General features: G+C 33.6%; 1 protein-coding gene across 16 annotated transcripts in view; it reads right to left on the minus strand.

The window, feature by feature from the left end:
• ANKS1B (ankyrin repeat and sterile alpha motif domain containing 1B) overlaps positions 1 to 24,584 on the minus strand; it is a 1,139,726-nt gene that overhangs the window by 955,900 nt on the left and 159,242 nt on the right. For all 16 annotated transcript variants that reach the window (XM_059186617.1, XM_059186610.1, XM_059186607.1 and 13 more), the window contains exons 5-8: positions 18,830 to 18,905; positions 16,464 to 16,565; positions 12,851 to 12,964; positions 11,287 to 11,453 (exon numbers count right to left, since the gene is read on the minus strand). In XM_059186617.1, coding sequence (XP_059042600.1) covers positions 11,287 to 11,453; positions 12,851 to 12,964; positions 16,464 to 16,565; positions 18,830 to 18,905 — 459 coding nt within the window. The remainder of the gene's footprint in view (positions 1 to 11,286; positions 11,454 to 12,850; positions 12,965 to 16,463; positions 16,566 to 18,829; positions 18,906 to 24,584) is intronic.

Below are 24,584 nucleotides of genomic sequence, written 5' to 3' on the forward strand. Positions count from 1 at the left end.
TTTATAGATTTAAGGCAATCTCTATCAAAATTCCAATGGCATTTTTCATAGAAATAGAAGAAGCGACCCTTAAAAGGTTAGTTATTTTGCCTTGATGACCAATCTAAATTTGTACTCATAGGAGCAGAAAAAGAAGGTAAAGGTAAATTAGGGTCAAATCATTGTAATCTGAGATCCAAAGATCTGTGAGGGCAAGACAATGGGTGTGAACAGTTGGTTATCTAAGAAATCATCATTTTAAAAATATTCTAGTACAGTGTGCATAAATTACTGAATATAAGAATCATCAAAGGAGTTTATTAATAATAATCTACTTCCAGGGACACCTGGATGGCTCAGTCAACTAAACATCTAACTTTGATTTCAGCTCAGGTCACGATCTCAGGGTCATGAGATTGAGCCCTGTGTTGGGCTATGTTCAGCACAGAGTCCACTTGAGATCTACCTCTTTCTCCACCTCTCCCCTTGCTCTTTTTCTAAATAAATAAAATCTTTAAAAAATATTAATAATAATCCACTTCCAGACATTCTGATTCAGTAGGTTGAGGTGAGAAAGACTAGAGAAACATTCCTATTCAAATGACAAATGTAAAGATCATGGTAATATTTATCTAAGTAGTAACATTTGGATTCAAATACAAGTCTGTTTGAGTTCAAAACTCTTGTTCTCTACAATATAATGCAGAAATGCTCCAAGTTACAAATACATGTTATTTAATAAATTAGTATAATTCTTTAATGCAGGGTCTCAGTAAGTTAGCAACAGTAATAGTAACTATGACAATAAAGATACTTTCAATGTTTAGGAAACTGGCACCACGCTAAGTAAGAGTAGGATTAAGGCCTAAAAGGGAATACTCTACAAGCCTTCAAGAATAGATTTATTTCAGCTACACAGAAAGGATGATTACAGGAAAAGGTATGTCAGTATTGTCTCATTTATTCTGGGGGCAAGTGATGTCCACTTTACAGATGTTGTTTCCGTAGTGTAGTGGTTATCACGTTTGCCTAACACTTTACAGATGTAATTATCACTGGGTTTATTATCTTTGTATATTCCAGAGTTTTTCATTTTCTGTCAAGTTCATCTTCTTGAATAACTCATTCTTTCTCCAAATTAAGACTTTGTTTTCCATTGTTAGTTATTTGATAGCACAGGCAGTTATCAAATAAATAGAACTGTTGTGAAACTGTAAGCAATCAAAACATTTGAGCTTTAAAAAAGCACAAATGCTCGGGATGTCTGGGTGACTCAGCTGGTTAAGCTCCCAACTCTCGGTTTCAGCTCAAGTCATGATCTCATGAGTTGCGGGATCAAGCCCTGCATGGGGCTGATTGCTCAGTAGGGAGTCTGTGTGAAAGATCCTCTTTCAAAATAAATAAATATATCTTTAAAAAAGAATTAAAATAATAGATTTTTAAAAATAAAATAGGGGCGCCTGGATGGCTCAGTGGGTTAAGCCTCTGCCTTCGGCTCAGGTCATGGTCTCAGGGTCCTGGAATAGAGCCCCGCATCAGGCTCTCTGCTCAGCACAGAGCCTGCTTCCTCCTCTCTCTCTGCCTGCCTCTCTGCCTACTTGTGATCTCTGTCTGTCAAATAAATAAAATCTTTAAAAAATAATAAAATAAAATAAAAATTAAAATAATAAAAATAAAATAATAAGCATAGATGATTCAAATAAAAATTCTGGCAAAGGGAAATGAAAATAGCATGAGACAATTTTAAAAATCTAGGCCTAAGATTAAAGCAGGCCACATATTATATCTCTTCCTTCTACTTTTATTGACTTTGATTACATAATGGAGAATCTTAATTCTTCAGCTCTTAGAGGTTGAATGAATTCCAATATTCAGTAATCATATCTCAAATGGTCTCATGATAAATTGTTAGAACTGTGAGCACTTTCAGTAATTTTTTTCTGGGTCGCTAGTCTACTATTTCATTAGAATTACTTTGCTGTTCAAGGTGAAAAACATTTCCCTGAACACAGAGATAAGTGATTATCAGCACTGACATGTCTCTTTAAGCTCAGACTCTAGATTGATTTCTTTTGGCATTAGCAAGTAAAATGGAATTCTCCTACATTGGCAAGCTGTCCAAGGCCTTTACTCCAAAAAAGAATCAAGAATTCTCAAATGTGTACCTTGAAACAGAATTACAAATTAGGAGCATTATATGATAAATGAACAAGGTAACTGTAACATGTGGCTAAAAGTTGTTAAAGTTAACATCATCATTATCCAGAAAGTGAGGTTAAAAGAAAGTCAAGTTACTATTAAACTTTTAAGAAAACATTACAGTTAGCTCCTGAGTATAAAGTATAGATTCTCAAGGAAATCATAATAGCTAGGTTCTTTAAGGAAGATTAAATTCAAGTTGGAGATTAGAAAGAGATCAGAAAGAATGAAAGTATCAAAATAAAAACTGACATGTTGTAGCTACAAAATAGATAAAATGATAACTTCAAAAACTTCATAAACTTCAAATATATACAGTTTACAACTGTCTAGAAAGGGAGTTTTTTTGCCTTGGGATAGGGAATATTTTTGCCTTGGGATACTTTAGCAGAATGCTTGTAATGCTGAGAGGTATTTTGGTGTCAAACACATTTAAGCATGTGCATAAATAATACCAAGCATTAGTTAGGCATGTCATGATCAGCAAAAATCACTAATAAATAGGGAAAAAACAATGTTTGTTTATGTCCATTTTCTTTATGATTAACAGGAAAAAAAATTGCTTCAAAAATAGTCCACCTCAACTTACACAGAAAGAATAACAGAGACTACCCTACCACCCAGCAATTGCGCTACTGGGTATTTACCCTAAAGATACAAATGTAGTGATCCAAAGGGGCAGGTGCACCCGAATGTTTATAGCATCAATGTCCACAATAGTCAAACTATGGAAAGAACCTAGATGTCCATCAACAGATGAATGGATAAAGAAGATGTGATATATACATACAATAGAATACCATGCAGCCATCAAAAGAAATGAAATCTTTCCATTTGCAACAATGTGGATGGAACTAGAAGTTATTACGCTTAGCGAAATAAGTCAATGAGAGAAAAACAATTATCATATGATCTCACTGATATGAGGAAGCTGAGAGGCAACATGGTGAGTATGTGAGGTAGGAAAAGAATAAATGAAACAAGATGGGACTGGGAGGGAGACAAACCATAAGAGACTCTTAATCTCACAAAACAAACTGAGGGTTGCCAGAGGAAGGGAGGTAGGGAGAGGGTGGTTGGGTTATGGACATTAGAGAGGGTATGTGCTATGGTGAGTGTTGTGAAGTGTGTAAACCTTCACAGACTTGTGCCCCTGGGGCTAATTAATACTTATATGTTAATAAAAAATTTTAAAAATGAAACAAAACAAAAAAAACTAAGACTTCAGAACTTTAAAAAAAAAGAATAACAGAGACTAATTTTTAAAATGCTTATCACAGAATACTGAAAAATTTAAAAATTAAAATATAAATGAGATGTTTCTGTATTTTTACTACAGATTTCCATTATATATGTTATCAGGAACCAAACATGGTATTTATAATGTAAGATTTCTTTATTGTCAATGAAAGAGACATTACTATATAAGAAGGATATGGCTTGGTATAAGATGTTGGTGTTTTTATGTTACGAGGAAGTTTATAATATAGTTTGACCAGGTATTTCATGTCATCCTCAAAATAAATGGCGAGCCATTCATTATTTGAAACATCAACCAACAAAGCAAGTTCTTCTGAAATTAGACAGATAAGATCTTAGAGCTTTATCCACAGGTCTGTACCCACATTCAGTTATTAAACAAACTTTCTCATGTCCATGGCCTAGCATATCAATTCAACAAATGTTTATTAAGCATGAGAGTGAAGAACTATGCTAAATTCCTCACACATACAAAGATAAGTATTTCCCCTATCACAAAGAGAGTTATAAGCAAAGCTAAAACAGAGTCATACATAAGTGATACAAAGCAGACTTTAAAATTTCTTTACATATTTATAAATAAAATGTAATTATATCCAATCTAAATTGTTGGCTTTTAATAGAAGGATCAAAAAAGGTATTGTAATATTTTTAATTAGAGGTTTTGTGAATTGAACGGTTTTTGATTTGTAGACAGAGAAAAGAATTATTTATGAAAAAAACACCATGAACATGGGCAGAGATAAGGAAAGACAGCCATGAGAGTAACCCGTTTTACCAAAAATCCTATTTATCTAAGACATTAATGGGAGAAAGCTGAAAATATGTAATGAGGCTGGAAGGTGGAGCCTTGAGTGTCAAAGTTAAAAGTCTATATTTAATTTTTACAGTGAAGACCAAATCTAGCTGTGAAAAGAATGACATGATCAGAACTGCACTTTAGGCATACTGTTTTAGCAGTAGTAATAAGAAAAAACTGGAGCAAATAACAAGGAGACACTAGAAACACGTGTACAGAATAAAACAAAACTCCTAAAATAACTCTGTAAGAGGTAATGAGAGTCTGCATGTGCAAAATGGCAAGAATAATGAAAAGGTAAGGGTAAGTCAATGTGGAAGACTTTAATGACAGAATGACTGTCACAAATAACCATTAATGACATGACTATTATGACTATCCAGTAAGTTAGGATCATGACCTTGGAAGACATCAGACCTAAATATGGATCCCAGTTTTACCTTTTGGTAGCTGTATAAACCCGGACAAGTTATTTTACTCTTGATTTCCACATTGAGGATTAATAAAACCTACCTCATGGCATTATTGTGATGAATAAAAAAGATAACAATTTAACATGCTTACCACAATGTCTAGCACATAGTTAGTACAATATAAATGCTAGCTTCTAGTATTAGAATTATTTGCAGAGATCAGAGCTTGGCAAGTATTTATTGATTTTTTAGCAGCCACTTCTCACCATTGATTCCCACTGTAGTTGTGGTCATTTATAAACCCCAGAACTTTTTGAAGCACCTCTTCCCCAATTAAATCTCTCCAATCTTATAATTAAACCACTGAGTTTTTATGTTTATTGAGGTAATTTTCCATATAAGTTCGATTATTTGCCATGTTTGCTATTCCTCCTTCACATTTGCAGACCTGATTATGGTGGATGACTGGGCTTTTTTTCATGATAAATAGGGACAAAGACCAACCCAAGAAGAAAACACTTAGCACTCCATGAAAGAAATTCCTTTCAGGTTGATATTGAGTGGTTATTTGGAAGTCTGGATAAAATTGGACAAAATCTATGAAACATAAAAATCAAAATGGTATGTTTTCAGCAGCACAAGAAAACAGCTCTTTTTCTGTCAGTAACAGAAGGCCATATTAAACTTTTTTTTTTTTTTAACTGGAATAAACTTAGGCTTCGAAACTTCCAGTACTTCCAAAGATCACCCTGCTAGTAAGTGGTAGAACAGTAAAACCCTGTCCTTGGACTCTTTAATTCATCTCTAAATAATTAAACATGTTTTTCTATACAAATGGTTTATTTACAATATTGGTTTATATGTACTCCTCTATGCAGTGTTTGCCTTTTCCTTTGCCTTATCATTCAATACACTTTCACTGACAGACTACATGCAGGGTACTGTGCTAGGCAGGATGTGATTACAGAGATCAATCAAATAGAGATCAAACCATTAAGAAGTCTGTAAGAAATATAAAAATGTGTACACCTACAAGACAAAGCAGAACAAAAAACATTTCGTAAGGCATCACGAAAGGAAAAAGCAATTGTGCTGGAAGTTCAGAACAATGACCCCTATATTCTAGAAGCTAAGGATATCTCAAAGATCTTCCTAGATTCACTTCAGGTACAAGTTCTTCCTGGGATGAGATGAAGAACCAAAAAAATAAATAAATAAAAATAAAATTCTGGATTTTTCTTTGTAGGTACATATGGTACATAAATATGCTATTAGCTTCTACATATTAACAAAGGTCAGCAGAGTCTATATATTCCCTAAATATCCTGGAAAATCTGTTAGAACAATCCAAGCTTGGACTTAGTACATACCAGCCTTGAGTCACCATTGCCAAAAAATTAATTCAACTATATAAGACATGAGTTATTTAAGTTAGAAATATTCTGAATACTATTATATTCCCAATAAGGTAATAGTTACCACAGCTTAAGATTCAGTTCCACTATTAAAAAAACTCATTATGTGCTAAAGAATCAGTTATAATCCTATAACAACCATCAATTTTATGTTTCAGAAAATTCATTTCCTGAAGTGCTGTGAATCAGATAGGAATTGGATGAGAGAGCTGCCAAAGTCTCTCACAATTCTGAAATTGGTACATTCCTAATATGAAGCTCTAGAAATTATATTTTTGCTTTATAAACACCATTTGTATTCTAGGCAACCTAATCTGTTTCTACTGACCTTTAAGACTTGATGAATTCTGGCACCAAATTAAATGTATTTTCCTATGGAGACCCCCAACACACTCCCCCAACAGTGTTTTCAAGCAGGTTACAGAAGCTTAGTACAAAAACTTAGGTGTTGAATCTTAAAGTCTTGATATACTACAGTAAAAAATCTCATACTTCAGAAGGTCTACATGTAATTAAAGATTTTACACTGGAAAAGAAAGTAAAATAACAGATAAGAGGTACACTGGTTGATTTAAAATTGCACAAAACCTGACAACACAACCCCTTTCAAACAATAAATCTTATATGCTATTTTTAATCCTAAGGTTTCCCTTAGGATTAAAAACATAATGCATTTCATACCTGAAGCTTCCTATTTATTTCTTAGAGATATAAGCTAATGAGGCAATAATGTTTTTTTCTGTTTCAAATCTCAAAAAAAGCTTTCCTGAAACCTAGATTCTGAAGTCTACTCTAATGATCTTTATGTTATAATCAAATTTCTCTATGGTATATGTATTCACATTTCAGAGTTTTGCACATTGTTTATATAAAAGGAGGAAGAAACTGAATATATGACCTGGGAAAATAAATGAAGAGAATAGCACATTTTTTCAGATTTTTATATTCTTTCAAAATTCTAAATTTCATGGGTTGCTAAAGAATGTAAAGATATTTATATTTCTTCAAAATTTACATTCTAGATTATATAAGGTCCTAATTCAACTTAGAAAATGGCTCCATATGCATATTATAAAAACACTTAAAACAGACTAACTTCTGAATTAAAATTTATGCAAGGGAAAATGTAATTTTAACTGGAGCTAGCCTTCACATTAAATGTAAAATCTCCAATCGAATACATTCAACCATAATAAGAATTTAATTTTTTATTCACTTATATTAGTAAAATTGTTCAAACTACTACCTGAGGCTAATATTTTAGTAAAACCAGAAACCTCTAATTCAAAAGTAAAAGTTCTTATATAATATAGTTCATTTTGTATTTTAAATTACTGAACTAGAGTGCCCTCTATTGGAAGAAAAAAGGCAGTGAAAGCTAAACGGAACTAAGAATAGTTAAAATACTCCCAAAATTCATGGCACATCATTAATAAGGAAGACTCATTTATTAATAATATAAATGCTACAAAATATATTTTCTATATATTTTGATTTCTTCTAAATTACTTTTGAAACTACCTGTCATATTATGATGAACATTTTGGATATTTCATATCACCTAAAATTAAATTTTAACTGAACCCAAATGCCTGTCCTTCAGCCAATAATGTGAATAAGCAAAATTATTATTCCATATTTAATATTTCAATGTAATATAGAAATAATTTTAATTTAGGACTATATGGCGAATTTTCTTTGGTGATAAACTGAAAATGTCTCTAATTCAAGAGGTTTTTTAGACACTCTAACTTCAATTCATTCAAAAGAATGAGGCTCAGGGCCACCCAAAACAATTCTGATTTAGTTGCTCTAGTTGGTCATGATGTAGAACCTGAAGGTATCAGTATTTTTTGAAGCCTGTCCAAATATGTCTAACTTATTTCCGTTGCTGAGAATCATTAAATCTCTTCCAGAACATTTGACTATAGTTACCATTTTTAGCCTCTCCAAACGTCACCTTCAAGACAGAACTCCTCTACTCAAGAGTTTATTCTACTCACCATCAATATTAAACTCCTGACTAGCTTCCCAATTCTCATTATCTTCCCTTAACAAAATAACTAAATGGTAATGGATATGGTACCAGCCCCAGCCAGACAGCCAGTGTACAGATCCTGGCTCTGGCAATTACCATTTAAACGTGGGAAAATCATAAAACTTTTCTGTGCCTCCATTTTGACATCTGTAAAATCGGAGGAATAATACCATCTATCTTTGGGTTATTGTGAAGATTAAATCAGTTAATAGAAACAAAGTGCTCTGTAAGTGTTAGGTATTCTCGTTACTTACCTAAATTTGTTTTCCACTACTTTCCAAAATCACCCTCATGATAAACAATTATTCTCAAATTACATGCTATGTCTCACCTCTGTGCTTTTGCACATACTGTTTCTGCAAGCTGGAATCCTCTCCCATTTACTCACTCACTCATTCATTCATTCATTCTAAAACAAACACAAGACACATCTCCTTCCTTCTCCCCCCAGGGCCCAGTTTAGTCTCTCCCTACCTCCATGAAGCCTTCAATGAATACCATTAAGTCTTCACTAATCTCTCTCTTTTTAAGAAATTCCTTTGGCCACTGGATAATTTATTATGAGAAATGTAGCTGGGAATTCAAGACACTGGCTCTGAGTTTGAATCCTAGATCTGCCACTTGTCAGCTGAGTCATTTCCCAAGTCTATAAACCCACTCAGGATTTTTGTGAAGATTAAGTGGCTTAAATCATATAAAGCATTAGAATAGCAAGCAACTAATAAATTTCAGCTCTTATATATCCGTTGTTTCATATTTTAGTCTTATTTGCACACTGTTTCTAAAGCCTCCTTCTAATAAGAATTTTGAACTCCTTCAAGTCAGGAACCATGTTTCATTACTGCTGTTATAAATCCTGTAACTTACAATGTGGTAACTAACATCTATATTAGCTGATCTATAAGTACTTGATTAAAGTTTTGCATACTTTGAGAGTACAATTCATAACAAAACTCTGAAGGAACACTTTTGATAAACAGAAATATTCAACAAAAGCAAAAGAACCCAAATCAAACACAGGCTATAGAGAAGGGCCAAAGTAACCAGATTAATTTTTAAATATTCAATAACAAGTTTCTACTAGATTAATCTTCTGAAAGGGCACTTCCAATAATGTCTTTTTATTTGCTCAAAATCCTTTAGATTTTTCTCATTTTCTAAAAAATAAAACTAAAACTCTTATTCTGACATTCAAAATCATCCACGGCCTAACCTCAACCTATCCTTCTAATTTTATTTCCCATATTTCCACTTTATAAACTCTATTATTCTAGAAAAACTGAACTACTTCCCCTTACTCACATGTACCCTCTGCTTTTCTGCCTCATGTAGCCTTTATTATTTAATATGACAATATTTTCAAGAAATACAATGTAAGGTTTGTCACAGGAACAAAGACTGATAACTGAAAGGATAAGCATGGATTTTAAGAAATTCACTTCAATTTATGAGTATTAATTTTTCTTGCTACTATCATAATACAGACTTTGACTTATAAAAAAACATTTGGCCACCATTCCCCCTAATTATATCACCCTCATAATATCAAATACCCCTGCTATCACTATCTGAAATCTATAAGCTTGAGTAAGCATATAGTCTCTAAGTAAAGTGTGCAGCCCCAAGCTGCACAAGATACCCACTGAATAAAAGGAAAAAAGATAAAGAGTTTCTATTTACACTTACTCTTTATGCTTCTTATTTGAATGTCTCTTGTAGTATATACCTAATTTACATCATACATTCTTAGAACAGAAGATACATGTAATTTATAAACACATGCACTTGTGTTGCTTAAAATCTGTTTACTATGCTACACACAACAACAACAACAAAAAGTTTAGAAACCAATGGTCTAGAAAATTAAGGCTTTCAGAAAATCTGTGGGCTTAGAAGTAGAGGGCCAGAAGCCGTCAGTTTTGAGAAATCTTTAGGGATAGACCTAAAAACCTGAACACAACGTATTATTTATTTAGAATAAATATGTTTTAATTTGTAACAAATCTTCAAGGAAATTCTGAAATGTAATTGGCTTGTAATTTGGAGATGACATAAAACTGTTTAAGATATTTAAACAGGAAATTCTGTCCTGATGTTAAAGTCATTACATCAATATTTCATTAATATAAAAATTTCATTTGGTTAAAACTTGTATGTATTTATATATGTGTGTGCATGTATAATTAATCATAATTATTCACAAAGAGCTTTTATTGGAGCCAATAATATGATGCTTTAAAAAAGATACCACAGGGGGGGAAAAAAAAAAAAAAAAACAAGAACAAAGACATCCTAGGGAGTAGACTAGCCATGGAGCTAGACTAGCCATGAGCTTAACTAGCAAGCACTATCCTAGGAAATAAGTTACACATTAAAGAACTAAATGAAACATTTTCATAACAGTCACTATACTTGGCAATTTTTTTAGTTTTCATAAATAATATGTTTCTATAACAAGTTCTAAAAGTGAGTGAAAATTTCATGTTATAATACTGCATTTCCTTTAATACCAGTATAAATCCTACCTCTATGTAACACAGAAGAGATATACAAATCCTAATTTTAGATTGACTGATTCTCTACAGTTTGGTTTTTTGTTTTTGTTTTTGTTTTTGTTTTTTTGCTATTGTGTTAATATAAAAGTCTAAATGAGCAAGAATCTCTAACTCATGATTTAGAGTCTGAGTTTGGAAGCTGCATAAGGGGATTTGCATAAGAGTAAAAAGTATGGAGGTCAAACTTTCTACAATGTCTCTCCCCTATCACAAATACAAACTGACTAGGGAACAAACACACATATCCCAGCTCCATCTTTCTTCAAGATGAGACAGACTCAGTTCATAGAGAAAATGGGAAACAAAGACAAAAGGAAGATTTTTTTTTTCTTTCTTTGGAAACCAAGATCATCATGCCCAGTAAAACTAATCAAAGAAATTATTATTTCTTAGGCATGTCAACGGTAGCAAGATCATCACAAACTATAAGTGATTTATCAAAGCATTCCTTCCCCTACACATGCAGTTAGAGTAAAATACCAATGAACATCCAAAAAGGAGCAACAGGGAATCTGACATTTGACACTGGAAGAATCTGAAGATAGGATAATGCACAAATCCCATGCCTCGCAGATACACATTGAATTGGCAAAGACAGAAGCACTGTCTTCCTTGCCCCCTTACTTACTACACTCTGGCTTCCATTTTTCCCAAGTTCTTCCTCTGAAATCTTGCTCAAATTATCTAAGTAGTGGTCTGATATTGTGTGGCACAAATCTTCAAAAGAATAATCCTTTTCTTGACAGAGTTTTATTTCATCCAAGAGTTTTGATAATTCTCCAGTCACAGTTTCACCTGTAAAAAGACAGTAATTTTTTTCAAAGCTTCAAGAAAGGCTTTTGCTAAAACTTCCTATTAACTAATAAAAATATGACTACTATGGTGATGGAACTCATATTCTGTCAAACAAGATTTAGTAAGTCAGAAAATATTCTTAGTAGTAAACTATAGTAAGTGTAAAAATATTAAAAGACAAGGATAAATCCCAATTTTGCCTATTATTGCTCTTATTCAAAATAGAAGTTAAGTATTGAAGGTTTATATATGTATAGTACATAAAAGCATCTGGAATTACAATTCCGAAGGCTTCATCCATTGTAACATTTAAACTTCAACAATCTTTCACTGGCATTCTATATAGTTCATGGACAGAATTCACTCAACAACTCACTAACAAATTTTAAATGATACTAGAAGCCTAGGTTCAATTTAAAAAAATGATAGAACACATTTAGATAAATAATTATATAAGTAATAAATTAGAATTGTGCTATGTGACATGAAGGAAAAACACAGAAGGAATGGACAAATAATATGCATCATCTATCAAAATATGAATATTTTTAGGCTGCATGCAAATATGCATTTTTTTAAAAAATCATTTTCAGAAAGATACCTTATACCTGTAATTTCTTCTGGGGAAAAACTAAAACTCCAGTAGTTATAACCCAGATATCAATATTTTTATTCTGCATTAAAAATATATTTTAGAAAGGGGCACCTGGATGTCTCAGTCATCTGACTCTTGATCTCAGCTCAGGTCATGATCTCAGGGTCCTGGGATGGAGTCCTGTGATGAGCAGCAAGCCCCCATGTTGGGCTCTGCACTCTATACAGATTCTTTCTCTCCCTCTGCCCCATCCCTCACTCACACATGCTCTCACACTCTCAAATAATTAATTAATTTTAGGAAAAATATCTACTGTGAAATATTCATGACAGCAGGGATTGCTAATTTTGCTCACTACTGTGTCAGGTCCAAGAGTAGGGTCTGACATATAGAAGAGTTCCATAAATGCTGACTGAACGGCACCTGACTGAATGGCACCTGGGTTAGTTGGTTAAGTGGCTGAATCTTGGTTTTGGCTGAGATCATGGCTGATAGCGTTGTGAGACCGAGCCTTATGATAACTGTCAAACCCCCATCATGGGCTCTTTGCTGATGCAGCCTGCTTAAAAGTTTCTCTCCCTGCCCCTACCATCTTCCTCTCCTTTAAAAAAGAAAAAAAAAAAATTAAGAAAATTTAAAAAATCTTTAAAATGCTGGCTGAATAAATGGGTAAAATATAGAGTCTAAGATGCAACTTGTTAGACCTGAAACTTTTATAGGTATTAGCCTTTTTGTACATATAGGACAGATTTATACATAAACATCTAGTATTATTTCAAGTGCTTTATAATTAGCTACTCACTCTTAGTCTTTTGGGAAGGAGACTCAATAGGAGATGAAATATGTATTTCTTGTGTTGTATCTTCTTGTACATGCTCTTCAACGGCTGCTGATCTTCCCACACCTTCCAAATATTCTGTGTATACAAGTTTTTGAAATTAAATAGTCAAATTCATTTACCTTAAAATCAATAGCTTTATGTTTTATTTCTGATGATCAGTTTTTCATTTATTTCCTCATATCCTAAATATATCTTAAGCTTTTAAAAGAACTTCAAAAACCAAACTGAATGAACTTCAAGATGAACAATTAATTTAAATATTTTAAATTAAAACACAAAAGATACTTAGGAAGAGATTCACAAATCCTTTTTGTGAAAACCAAACTGGTCACATTGTCCTTAAAAATAAATTCACCTGTTAAAAACATAGTAACATCCTTTGTTTCCTAAATATATTCTACCTGAAGATTTAAAACCCTCTGAAAGATGCTTTGAATAGACTTGATACCTAAACAGGGATATCAAATTCAGATAGCCACAACAACCAGTCAGGTAACATAAATGAATGAAATTCATGTCATAACAGTGTTTACGCTTGTAATATAAGCATAATTGCATATTAAACTTTATTTCTGCAGAAAAATGTTTATTTTCATTCTTGAAGTAATGTTCCACACTCAGCCTGTCTCTCATTTTTCCAATTTTGATGAAGATATAACAAGAGCAATAGCAGCTAAAACTTATATATATGGCTTACTATGCACCCAGCAGTGTTCTAAGTATTTAAAATAAGTTAACTCACTTGACCTTCACAAAACTATGACACAGGCACCATTACAATCTCAGTTTTAGAGGTGAAAACTCAAGGAGAAGAATTGTTAAGTTGACCACATTCATACAGCTAATAAGTGGTACAGCCAGATAGATAGATATAGTACAAGAAAACATCTCACATTTCTCTTAAACTTAAGGAAAACGGCATCTGAAATCAGGAATAAATGTCAACGAACATTCAGCCTCAATATCATAGAGAAAACAGAAAGCATGTGGAGCATGATTAACCAGACAATAGGTGCCCCATGTACAGTTCAACAGTAAAGTAAAATGAAAGCCTTTTTTCTAAAAAAAAAAAAAAAAAAAAATTAAAACCAAAACTCTGATGTTTTATCTGAAATCCTAGATTTTCAAATGTAGAAAGCTGATTTAATTTTTATGGAAATACAGTACAGGTCTAAAACATGTAATCTAAACAAAATATATCTGCTATCTGCCAAAAGCATTCAGATTACGGTGGCTAATTTTCAGTCTCCATCTAAAGTATTAAATCAATTGATCTCTCCCCATAGGGACCTTTTACTTATATGTCTTTATTCAGAAGGAATCTTTTTCTTAACATCTAGTTAGAAAGTCTGTGCTTTCATGCCAACCAACTGTGTATTCATATCAACCAGTTTCTACATAAGGGCAATTCTACTAAGCAAAGAAAGCAACCTATGGAAGTCTATCCTTAAAAATTCTGACCCAGGGCACCTGGGTGGCTCAGTGGGTTAAGCCGCTGCCTTCGGCTCAGGTCATGATCTCAGGGTCCTGGGATCGAGTCCCACATCGGGCTCTCTGCTCAGCAGGGAGCCTGCTTCCCTCTCTCTCTCTCTGCCTGCCTCTCCATCTACTTGTGATTTCTCTCTGTCAAATAAATAAATAAAATCTTTAAAAAAAAAAAATTCTGACCCAGTACAGTCATTATGTAAAGTGAATTCTTCCTCCAGGACACAAGTAGTAATTTTATCTACTTCTAAACTGGTTTTAGTGAGATAACCTTTTCATAAAACTTAAAATGTACCATTGATTTATGACCCAGGAATGAAAAGAATATAGATAACATGTTCACATTCTAAAATCTGCCAACAATTTTAAAAATTCAAAGATATCCCATATAGCCTATCACAAGTTGACATATCTAAAATGAACCTTGGTGAAATAAAAGAACACAGATATTTAACTCCTATATAACAACAATTTCATCTCAGGTAAAACAATACAGTAAATGTCTGCAATTATGTCATGTCCTCTTTTTAATGGATGACATTTATTTTGCTTTTCCCAAAAGAAATATTATTCACAAGCCTCTGTTTTTTTAAGTTCAGTTAGAAACAAAAGTTCAATATAAAATATAAAGTGCCTATAGGGAGAAGATAAAAATGTTGTATACCACTTTTTTTTTCTTTTTTAGTTTTCATTCAACTTGATATTTTTTTAAAATTGTATTTATTTATTTGACAGAGAAAGAGACAGGGAGAGAGGGAACACAAGCAGGGGGAGTGGGAGAGGAAGAAGCAGGCTTCCTGCGCAGGGAACCCAATGTGGAGCTCAATCCCAGAACCCTGGGATCATGACCTGAGGCGAAGGGAGAGGCTTAATGACTGAGCTAAGCAGGCGCCTCTCAACTTGATTTTTAATTTGAATACAAAGAACCACTCTTGTACCCTCTGATTTATCTTTATATGCACTTAATTGCATTAACTTATTTAACAAGAAAATTGTAGGGGACTGAACTTCCATTCCTTGAAACATTCAAAAATAAAGAGAGAACAGAGCATGAATGACTTCTGTAGCTCATCTATTCTTTTTACAAACCCTCTTTGGCTTTTGTTGACTCCCCTTATCTATGCATCACTTGACCAATTTGGTTTTAATTCACTTATTTCCTGCAGGACAAAACTGTTCTTCAGCTTCCCAACTAATATCCAAGGAAATCATCCCACCGTCCTTCACTATTACACTCGCCACCCATCTGCAATAATCAGGGGCTAATCACTGCTGACCAGTGTAGAAGCTACCTGGAAAGGAGAATGTCTGGATTTTTAAGGGAACATACTACATGCCAGGCCTAATCATGAAGCAAAAGGTGAAGTATTTAAATCTAAACTTTCATTAAATTTTTTAGATCAAACAGGGAAGTATATAATCCTGCAAATAAAAAATTAGGTTTGGTTCCCAAACCTTCAGTAGACCTAATGCCTGTATCTAATTACACATGTACTTAAGTGACCTTTACCAAAAACAAAAGCTTGCAAAAATGAATTATCTTGTACTGCTGGTTTAAGGAAAAAGTAATCTGTATTATCTAAGTACAATTTGTTGTTGTTGTTGTTAACCCAGCATTTATGTACCAGGTCTACCACCTAAAATAGAATATATGAGTTTGAGCAAGTCAGCCTCTCAGAACTTCAGTTTCCCTCATGTGCAAAAAGGAGAATAATGATATCAGATTTACCTCCCTCACAAAGTTATAGAAATCAGATAAAATAATGGAAAATCCCTGAAAACTCTTAAAGCATTATTCAAATATAAGATCATCATTACTTTATAGCCTTATTACTTTTAAGTTCATAACTACATATTTACTATATAGATTTAAAAGATCTTTTAATATCTAATGAATAGTCATTTTCTGTTGAATACAGAAACTAAACATTAAAAATTATTATTTTTTAGTTTAAGTCTACCAGAAAAAACTGTAAATAATAAGTTCACTCAAAAGTAAACATTAACTGAAAACTCAAGAAAGAACAATGGTAGATTTATTTTAATCTTAACTTTAAGATAAAGTCATCCATCATTCACTATTGTGTACCTTGTAGGAGTGTTGCAATCTGGAGAGATTTCTGAGACGGATGTTCTTTCAGAATGTCTAAGACAGTTCGACCTAAGCTATCCCTTATGTTGGCATCAATTCCTGAAAGAAAAGGAAAAACCCACTAAATGCACACCACTAAAGTGTCATCAGAAGATAGTGGCAATATGTAACACTCTAATATCAAACATAAACAGACCAAGCACCAAAATGATTTTTTTAAAAAATTAAATCTTAAACACAAACACATACATACACGCACGCACGCACACACACACAATTTTATTAAGAAAGAAGGTGGGGGCATACTGCTACCAAAGATTAGGAACATTCTTGATAATGGATTAAGGTTTCAAGGGCACTTACCCAATCATTAAGATTGCTTTTTATAATTAAGGCTACTTTGGATTATAGCTAGTTAAATGATGTGCTATCAAGCTGAAAAATTTTATTGATTTAGAATGTCAATTCCTAATGTATAATAATGGTTCTGTGATATATATATTTTGTAATATGGTAAAATTTTTTAAATAATAATGTATCACTCTTAAAACACTGGAGTACTCACAAAATTTGAAAAAGGATGATTATTTCGTGTGGAGGCCAAGAAAACAAGGCTGTACCCACCTCGAGTCTAGCCCTGACATAAGTACAGCCATCTTGACAAAGCAAAAGCTGGCACCTTGCACCCCCTCTCCACCGACTCCCCTCCCCTCGGTAGTATGTGTGAACAAATAGTTAACTTGCAAAGATCACAATCCTGCAAGACAGGAGTCTCCCTCGGTTTACAAATGTCCCAGTGCTAAATCTCACTAACAAGGACACTTGATAGGAGGAATGTGACATTCCACCAGGAAACTCCTAACTGTCTTCATGTTAGTGCCTCATTAGAGGAAAAAATGACCTTGGCTTGATAATAACCAGGCCTCCAATATCTTGACAGTCTTCTTTTACCCTGATAGCCCTTCTGAACACCCGCTTTGTTCTCACCCACCCCTGAGTCCACCCCTACTCTGCCTTTAAAAGCTCTGACTGTAATCTGTTCGGGGTCCAAGTCCCTACTCTGCTATGTCGGGTATACTTGGGCCCAAGCTTAAGCTTGCTGAATTAACCCTCATGTGATTACATCAGTTGGCTCCTTGGTGGTCTCTCAGACGTGAAAACTCAGGCATAACATTTTGTACTGTCCAAATACTATTTGTCCAGCTACAAAGTCAAATATCTCTTATTCACTTATGCAAGATTATGTTTAATGTAAACCATACTCAATCATCTACCTGGTGATCATCCTTCTTGACGTTTGTAAACTAAAACATCATTGGAATTATTTTAATTCTAAAAATATTTATTGTACTAAAGAACTTATTTCAATGTAGCAAATAGCTTTCACTACCCCAAAAAAGTTTATAAACTTTCCAAACATCTACCTGCAAACAAAGCCATTTTCAGATTCTGGCCCCAAATGTTAGTTCACTGTAACAAGATAATTAAGTATTTGCTTAAATTTGTACAGAAATGTGTTATCAGCATATATGTGATTTGTTGCCTATAAGGCTAATTATATCACTGTTACATGTCAAAATTACATGTAAATGAAATTTTAACTTTGTATAACTATAATCAAAATGCCATAGTCTGCCAATAGTTTTCTTTTTTTTTACTGTGGAAAATAAATATAATAACTATAGTCCATAACATAAAAGATTCACATCAATTGTTTCCAAGTATGAATTTATACCTATGATTTTTGATCCTAAAAATAAATCCAATCTCAGTTTCAATTTTATTTTATTTCATTCAGAATATACATATGAAAGCAAGCCTACTATGTTGTTCCTTCAAACCATTCCCTCTTAAAGATTCCCTTTAAATCACTGCTGCTTAGAAACAAGAGCCTCTCAGTTGATGAAATAACAAGGTGAATTTACCTTAAGGATACAGAACTCTAATTTCTGTTTACTATAGTTCCCAATATAATAAACCAGGGCAATGTTATGTTCTTTCATAAACCAAACAATTTTCATAACTTCATAAGGATCAGTTCCTCCCTCTTGTACAAGGCAGAGAATTCCTTTTCCTCCTTATAGATTCTCTAATATATTTCAATGTGATTTAAATATATATAATTATAATTTGTAAGAGCTTTTTACTGACACATCTATGGAGTAAAGAAAGGGGCATATTTATATCAATTTTATCTAAACACTGAGGTTCATTCTACATGGTATGAATACACATTTGCAATGAGAAGCAAAGGTAAAAAGTAAGGGTGATTATGAAAAAAAATGTGCCATTTCCCTTTGTCTACTCCTGAAATAGAAATTCTATTTGGCAGAATAATCTCCATGGAGAATCATGATAGTTACCTGTTTCTAACAGAACTCTCACAACATCCACCTTTCCAAATAAAGCTGCTTCATGAAGTGCACTCCCCTTTTCTGTCTGGAAAAAAAAGAAAAAAGAGAAAAGCACAGTTGCTTTAGGAGTGCTTATAAGTTAAAAAAAAAAATTATGACCTTATTTATCCATACATATTCTCTGTAATCTCAGCACCCCCTGACAGAATGGTACTACAGAATAAAGAAGAGATTCTAAAAACAAAATCCAAATGCTTAGATTTGTAAAACACCTCTGCTTCTGAATAGCCATTTGACCTTGTTACATTGGTAAGCGACTCACCTTCTCTTAGCCGTGGTTGTTCTCAAGTGTAAAAATAGGCAGTAATGACTATCTCATGAGGTTTTTGTGAGTATCCATTGACTCCACCCAATCCATACATTGCATTCATTTATTAGACACCAATTATATCCCAACAATAGTTGACGGGTGTTCTGAGGTATAGAAATATGATGTCGACCCTTGTATATTCACATTCTATTTGAGGAAACAGATGTACAAAGTAATATTTATAATAAAGGAAATCTAAACAATTTAATATGGTTTACAAAACCCAGATGATCTTCTCCCTCCTCTCCTCTCCACACTTTCTCCTGTCCTCCCTGATTCTCCTCAGGATCTTATACCTTGTGCTTCAGGCATACTGAAATTTTTCACATTAGTCTCAGTCCCTAGAGATCTCAGAAGTCCCTCTGCCTGGTGGGATCCAACCCTCTGCCTAATGGGATCCAACCCTAGTCCTCTATCTCACTATCACCCATTCACTAGTTCTCAATCTTCAGCATGAATAGGAATTCTTTAGAGAGCTTGTCAAAAGCCAGATTTCTGGACCCTATTCCCAGCTTCTGATTCAGCAGACTGGGATAGGCCCAAGACTTTCCATTGCTAACAAATTCCCAGGTGATACTGAGGTTCTAGGAGTACACTTTGACAACCATTGACCTATATGTCAAATCTCAGCTTGAATATAATTTCATATAAGAAGATATTGCTAATACCTAGGTCTAGTGCTATTCCTGTATATTCCACATCAATCTATTTTTTCCTAATCATAACACTTATACTACATTATGTCATCTGATGGTCTTTTTCTCTTAACAAACTGTAAGTTTAGTGTAAATGTGGACCACATATTTTTTTTTTAATCATTGTATCCCTAATGTCTACTAAAGTACCTTGAAAAAGTACATATTTAAGAATTGTTGGGGCACCTGGGTGGCTCAGTGGGTTAAAGCTTCTGCCTTAGGCTCAAGTCATGGTCCTGGGATCGAGCCCCGCATTGGGCTCTCTGCTTGGCAGGGAGCCTGCTTCCCCCTCTCTCTCTCTGCCTGCCTCTCTGCCTACTTGTGATCTCTGTCAAGTAAATAAATAAAATCTAAAAAAAAAAAAAAAAAAAAGAATTTTTTTGAGGGCAAAAGGTAAACAGGGAGGAAAACAGCATGGAAAAGAAGAATCGTGAGAAATGCAGGGAGGGATTGGTTCCTGCCTTGAAACGATCAAGGAAAATTTCAAAGAAGAAGCTTTCTGAGCTATACAAACACTAGGTTTTTCTCTCACTTTTTTTCTTTTTCTCTCAAGAATTTAATAAATTTCTAGGTCCTCAGTATGTGTGCATGTGTGTGTTAAATACTGTTATTACAGCAATTCTGTCCCCTTGTACTAAAACTGGCCTCTACTGTGGGATTCTAATCTCAATACAAGGTAAAAATAACATAAAATAACATTTAGTGTAAAAACTTTGTTAATCAATAAAATCTTACTGTATAATTAACCCAATCTAAAATGGTTTATGAATGCATTATTAAGGAGATTGAGGATCAATGTGATCTAAATTTATCTTCAAAGGAAGCATGACTGAAATGTATTTGTCTTATAATTTAACTGTCATAGTATGTAGAGACACAAATGAAAATGCAAATAAGGGACACCTGGTGGCAGAATCAGTTGAGCACTGGACTCCTGGTTTCAGCTCAGGTGGTGATCTCAGGGTTATGAGATTGAGCCCTGTATTGGACTCCATGCTCCTTGGAGAGTCTGCTTGAGATTCTCTCTCCCTCTGCAACTTCCCCCTCACTAAAATGGATGGATAAATCTTAAAAAAAATTTTAAGTAAAAATAATTTATAAATATATAGCCCTGTGCAGAAGGGAAAATAAACTATGGAAACTTATTTAACTCCTTAAAAATATAGTCTCAATATGGGGCACAAATGCTTTATTATTTTAATTTTCTAAAAAATATCCCTTCAAATAATCTAATTCTTTTTACTGTCAGTGTGTTTTTCAATCAACTTTCTGATTATTAATTTGATTTCCATTCTTAAAAAGTTGTGGACTATATGTTAGAAAAACTCTTCCTGGGATAGCATACCTTAAATATTATGAAAAACTAAATAATGTTTTAAATGCAGGCATTAAAAGGAAAAATAATAGAATTCCTAAGAGCCTAGGGGAGGAAAAGAGGGACAGAAACTATGAACCCAGGGTTGTAGTGGAATAAGAAACCATTACAGGGAATCTGCTAATCCCAGCAGACTAATGCTTGGGCTTTAACCAGCTACTCAAGGAGAAAGTGGGAAGAGGGAAGGAGACAAAGAAGCACAAGAAAGCTGAGAAGACAGATCAAGGACCCCTGCAAAAATCTAAAACTTCTAGGGGCACCTGGCTGGCCAGCAGGTACAGCATGCAACTCTTGGATCTTAGAGTCATGAGTTGGAGCCCCATGGTTGACACTGAAATTACTTCAAAAAAAAAAAAAAAAAAATCTAGGGTGCCTGGGTGGTTCAGTGGGTAAAGCCTCTGCCTTCAGCTCAGGTCATTATCTCAGGGTCCTGAGATCAAGCCCCACATTGGGCTCCTTGCTTAGCAGGGAGCCTGCTTCCCCCTCTCTCTCTACCTGCCTCTCTGCCTACTTGTGCTCTCTCTCTGTGTGCCAAATAAATAAATAAAATCTTTTAAAAAAATCTAAAACTCCCAAAGAACAACATCTTCAGTAAAAAATAATAACAATAAAAAATAAACTAATTAAATAAAAATTAAATGTGCTGCACAGAAGGAGAAATTAAAAATGTCTACCTAGATCTTGGTTCTAGTTCTTAGTTCTACTCCACTTAGTTTTAAGTGGAGCAGAGTAGCAAAAACAACAACTCCCCACAAAATTTCTAACCACAGTTCTGCTTTCACATGGGCTTGGAGCCATAATTACATAACCTCTCTGCTCCTACAACCCTCTGATCCCGAGCCAAAAATGTAGAAGGAAGTGATATCCTGGGTTTGTATAGTACCAGGCAAACATAAATGCTTAGTAAAAGCAGATCTAAATCTTCGTGGTGGAAAAAAAAAAAAAAACCACTTTAAACTCAGGTGTCTGAGAATTCCAACAGATCAAGCTCTAAGAAACAGATGTAAAATCAGAAATCACTGAACATGAAAGAAAACAAGCCAAGAGAAAGAATTCATAGAAACAAAAAGAATAAAACCTATTAAAACTTCACGCGTCATATGATGACCAGCTACAGAATATAATATATATAAGTATATAAATGTATATATATGTATATATATATATGATCAATAAGATGGAAGAACAAAAAGAGGATATCAAATATAACTAAAGAAGAGGAGAATCAAAATTGGCCAGATTTGAAAATGAACTAGACAACAATTCTAGAAATGGAAAACATAATGTCTTAAATGGAAAGGTTTAATAACAGATAAGATAGAGCTGGAAAAACAAGTACTGAACTGGATGGTGGATTTTTTTTTTTAAGTACATACTGCACTTTAAAGAAACAGATTGAAAATGTGAAAGACAGGACAGAATTAAGACTCAAGATATGTCTAATCAGAGTTCTAGAAGGAGAGGCTTGGGATAAGTAATTCAATGGCTAAAACCTGTCTAGGACAAATGAGATACTAATACTCAATTCTAGAAATACCAAGCAAGATAAGTGAGAAGAATACATTATGAACATATTACAGTGAATCTACAGAACACCTAAGATAAAGAGAATATCCTACAAATATCCCAAGGGAAAAAACTAGTTGTCTAAAAATAATTAATAATTAGCTGAACAGCTGACTTCTTAACAAAAACAATAAAGCCAGAAAAAAGTGCCTTCATGTGTCAAAACAAAACAACACCATTCTATAACAGCATTCTATATCCAGCCAAACTATCTTCTAGGAATGAGACCAAAATAAAAACATTTTCAGACAGACTAAATAATAAGTGGTTACTACAAATCCTTACTGAAACAACTTCCATAAGATTTAATTCAGGAAGAAAAACCTGAGGTCCAGAACTAATGTTAAATGAAAAGAATGATTAAGAGAAGGCTGAGTCTAAACACACTATTTAAAAGTATAACAATAATGTTTACTTTTTTTTACTAATTTGGTTTCCTAGATACTCTGATTCAAAAGAGTGGGCACTTTAGACACTGAAATGGACTATTCTAGGAAATGAAATTATATAATCTTCACCATAAATAAACAATTCTTCTAGAGAAAACAGATGTAGAAGACCTAGGTCCCAGTAGCAGTTTGGCTTCAGTCGCTATACAACTATTGGGAAATCACTTCATATCTCTGAAAATTCATATCTCTTTGTAAATAAAATATTAAAAACTTAGTAGGTTTATTGGGAGGGTTAAACATGATAAACAACAAATAAGACTAAAAAAATATTTTATTAAGCTATAAATAATGAAAAATACTGTATTATTGCTGCTAAAAAATTAGAAAACTTATTTTTTAAACCTTAATGATATTAATATTGTTAAATTACATGTATGCAATGTTTTATGTATGTAAAACAAATACATGTGTTTTAAATTACATATATATGTATAGTGTATGTGTATACATAGATAATCTCCTTTAAATTAATCCAAGAAAAAAAGGTTATGTTAAATAGTACTAGTACTTTTAGATAAGGAGAAACTGAACCCTTAAATAAAACTAGAAAAGGTTACCAGATGATAAACATTAAGCCTGGTTGATATAATTAGCTTATTAGTAAGAGAACATGAGGCTGGAATGAATTGTTCTTAAAAATTTAAGGTAAAGAGTATCAGGAACCATTTCTTGCTATCATAGTACAGTATCATAAATAGTACAGAATCTAAATATGTCAAATCTGTGGACTTTTACTTATCAAAATATGGGTTAATTCCATAATATTCTCCAGTTTACTACACCCTACCTTGAGTCTGTTTCTGATACCCTCACTGACATTAGTACTGTTCTTTTTTTTTTTTTTAAGATCTTTTTAAATTTATTTATTTGACAGACAGAGATCACAAGTAGCAGAGAGGCAGGCAGAGAGAGGAGGAAGCAGGCTCCCCACTGAGTAGAGAGCCTGATGCAGGACTCAATCCCAGGACCCTGGGATCATGACCTGAGTGGAAGGCAAAGGCTTTAACCCACTGAGCCACCCAGGCACCCCAAATTAGTACCCTTCTGTTCATCTCAGCTCTCTACCCCAAATCCACAATCCATAACTGACCAAATCTTGAAAAGTTGTAATCTCGTGAAATAGAATTTAGTCCAAAATATTCAACAAGTAAGTCGAATGTATACAAAGAAATAACTCAAAAATAGGTGAACCCAAATCCTCTCAACCCCCAGGATTTTGGTCCTGCTTTTCCCATGGATCAAACATCTCCATTTTTTAATCATTTCCAAGACAGATCAAACAGTTATGCAGTTGATAATACCTCAA

The sequence above is a fragment of the Mustela lutreola genome, chromosome 8 (assembly GCF_030435805.1).
Source record: "Mustela lutreola isolate mMusLut2 chromosome 8, mMusLut2.pri, whole genome shotgun sequence".
Taxonomy (NCBI): Eukaryota; Metazoa; Chordata; class Mammalia; order Carnivora; family Mustelidae; genus Mustela; species Mustela lutreola.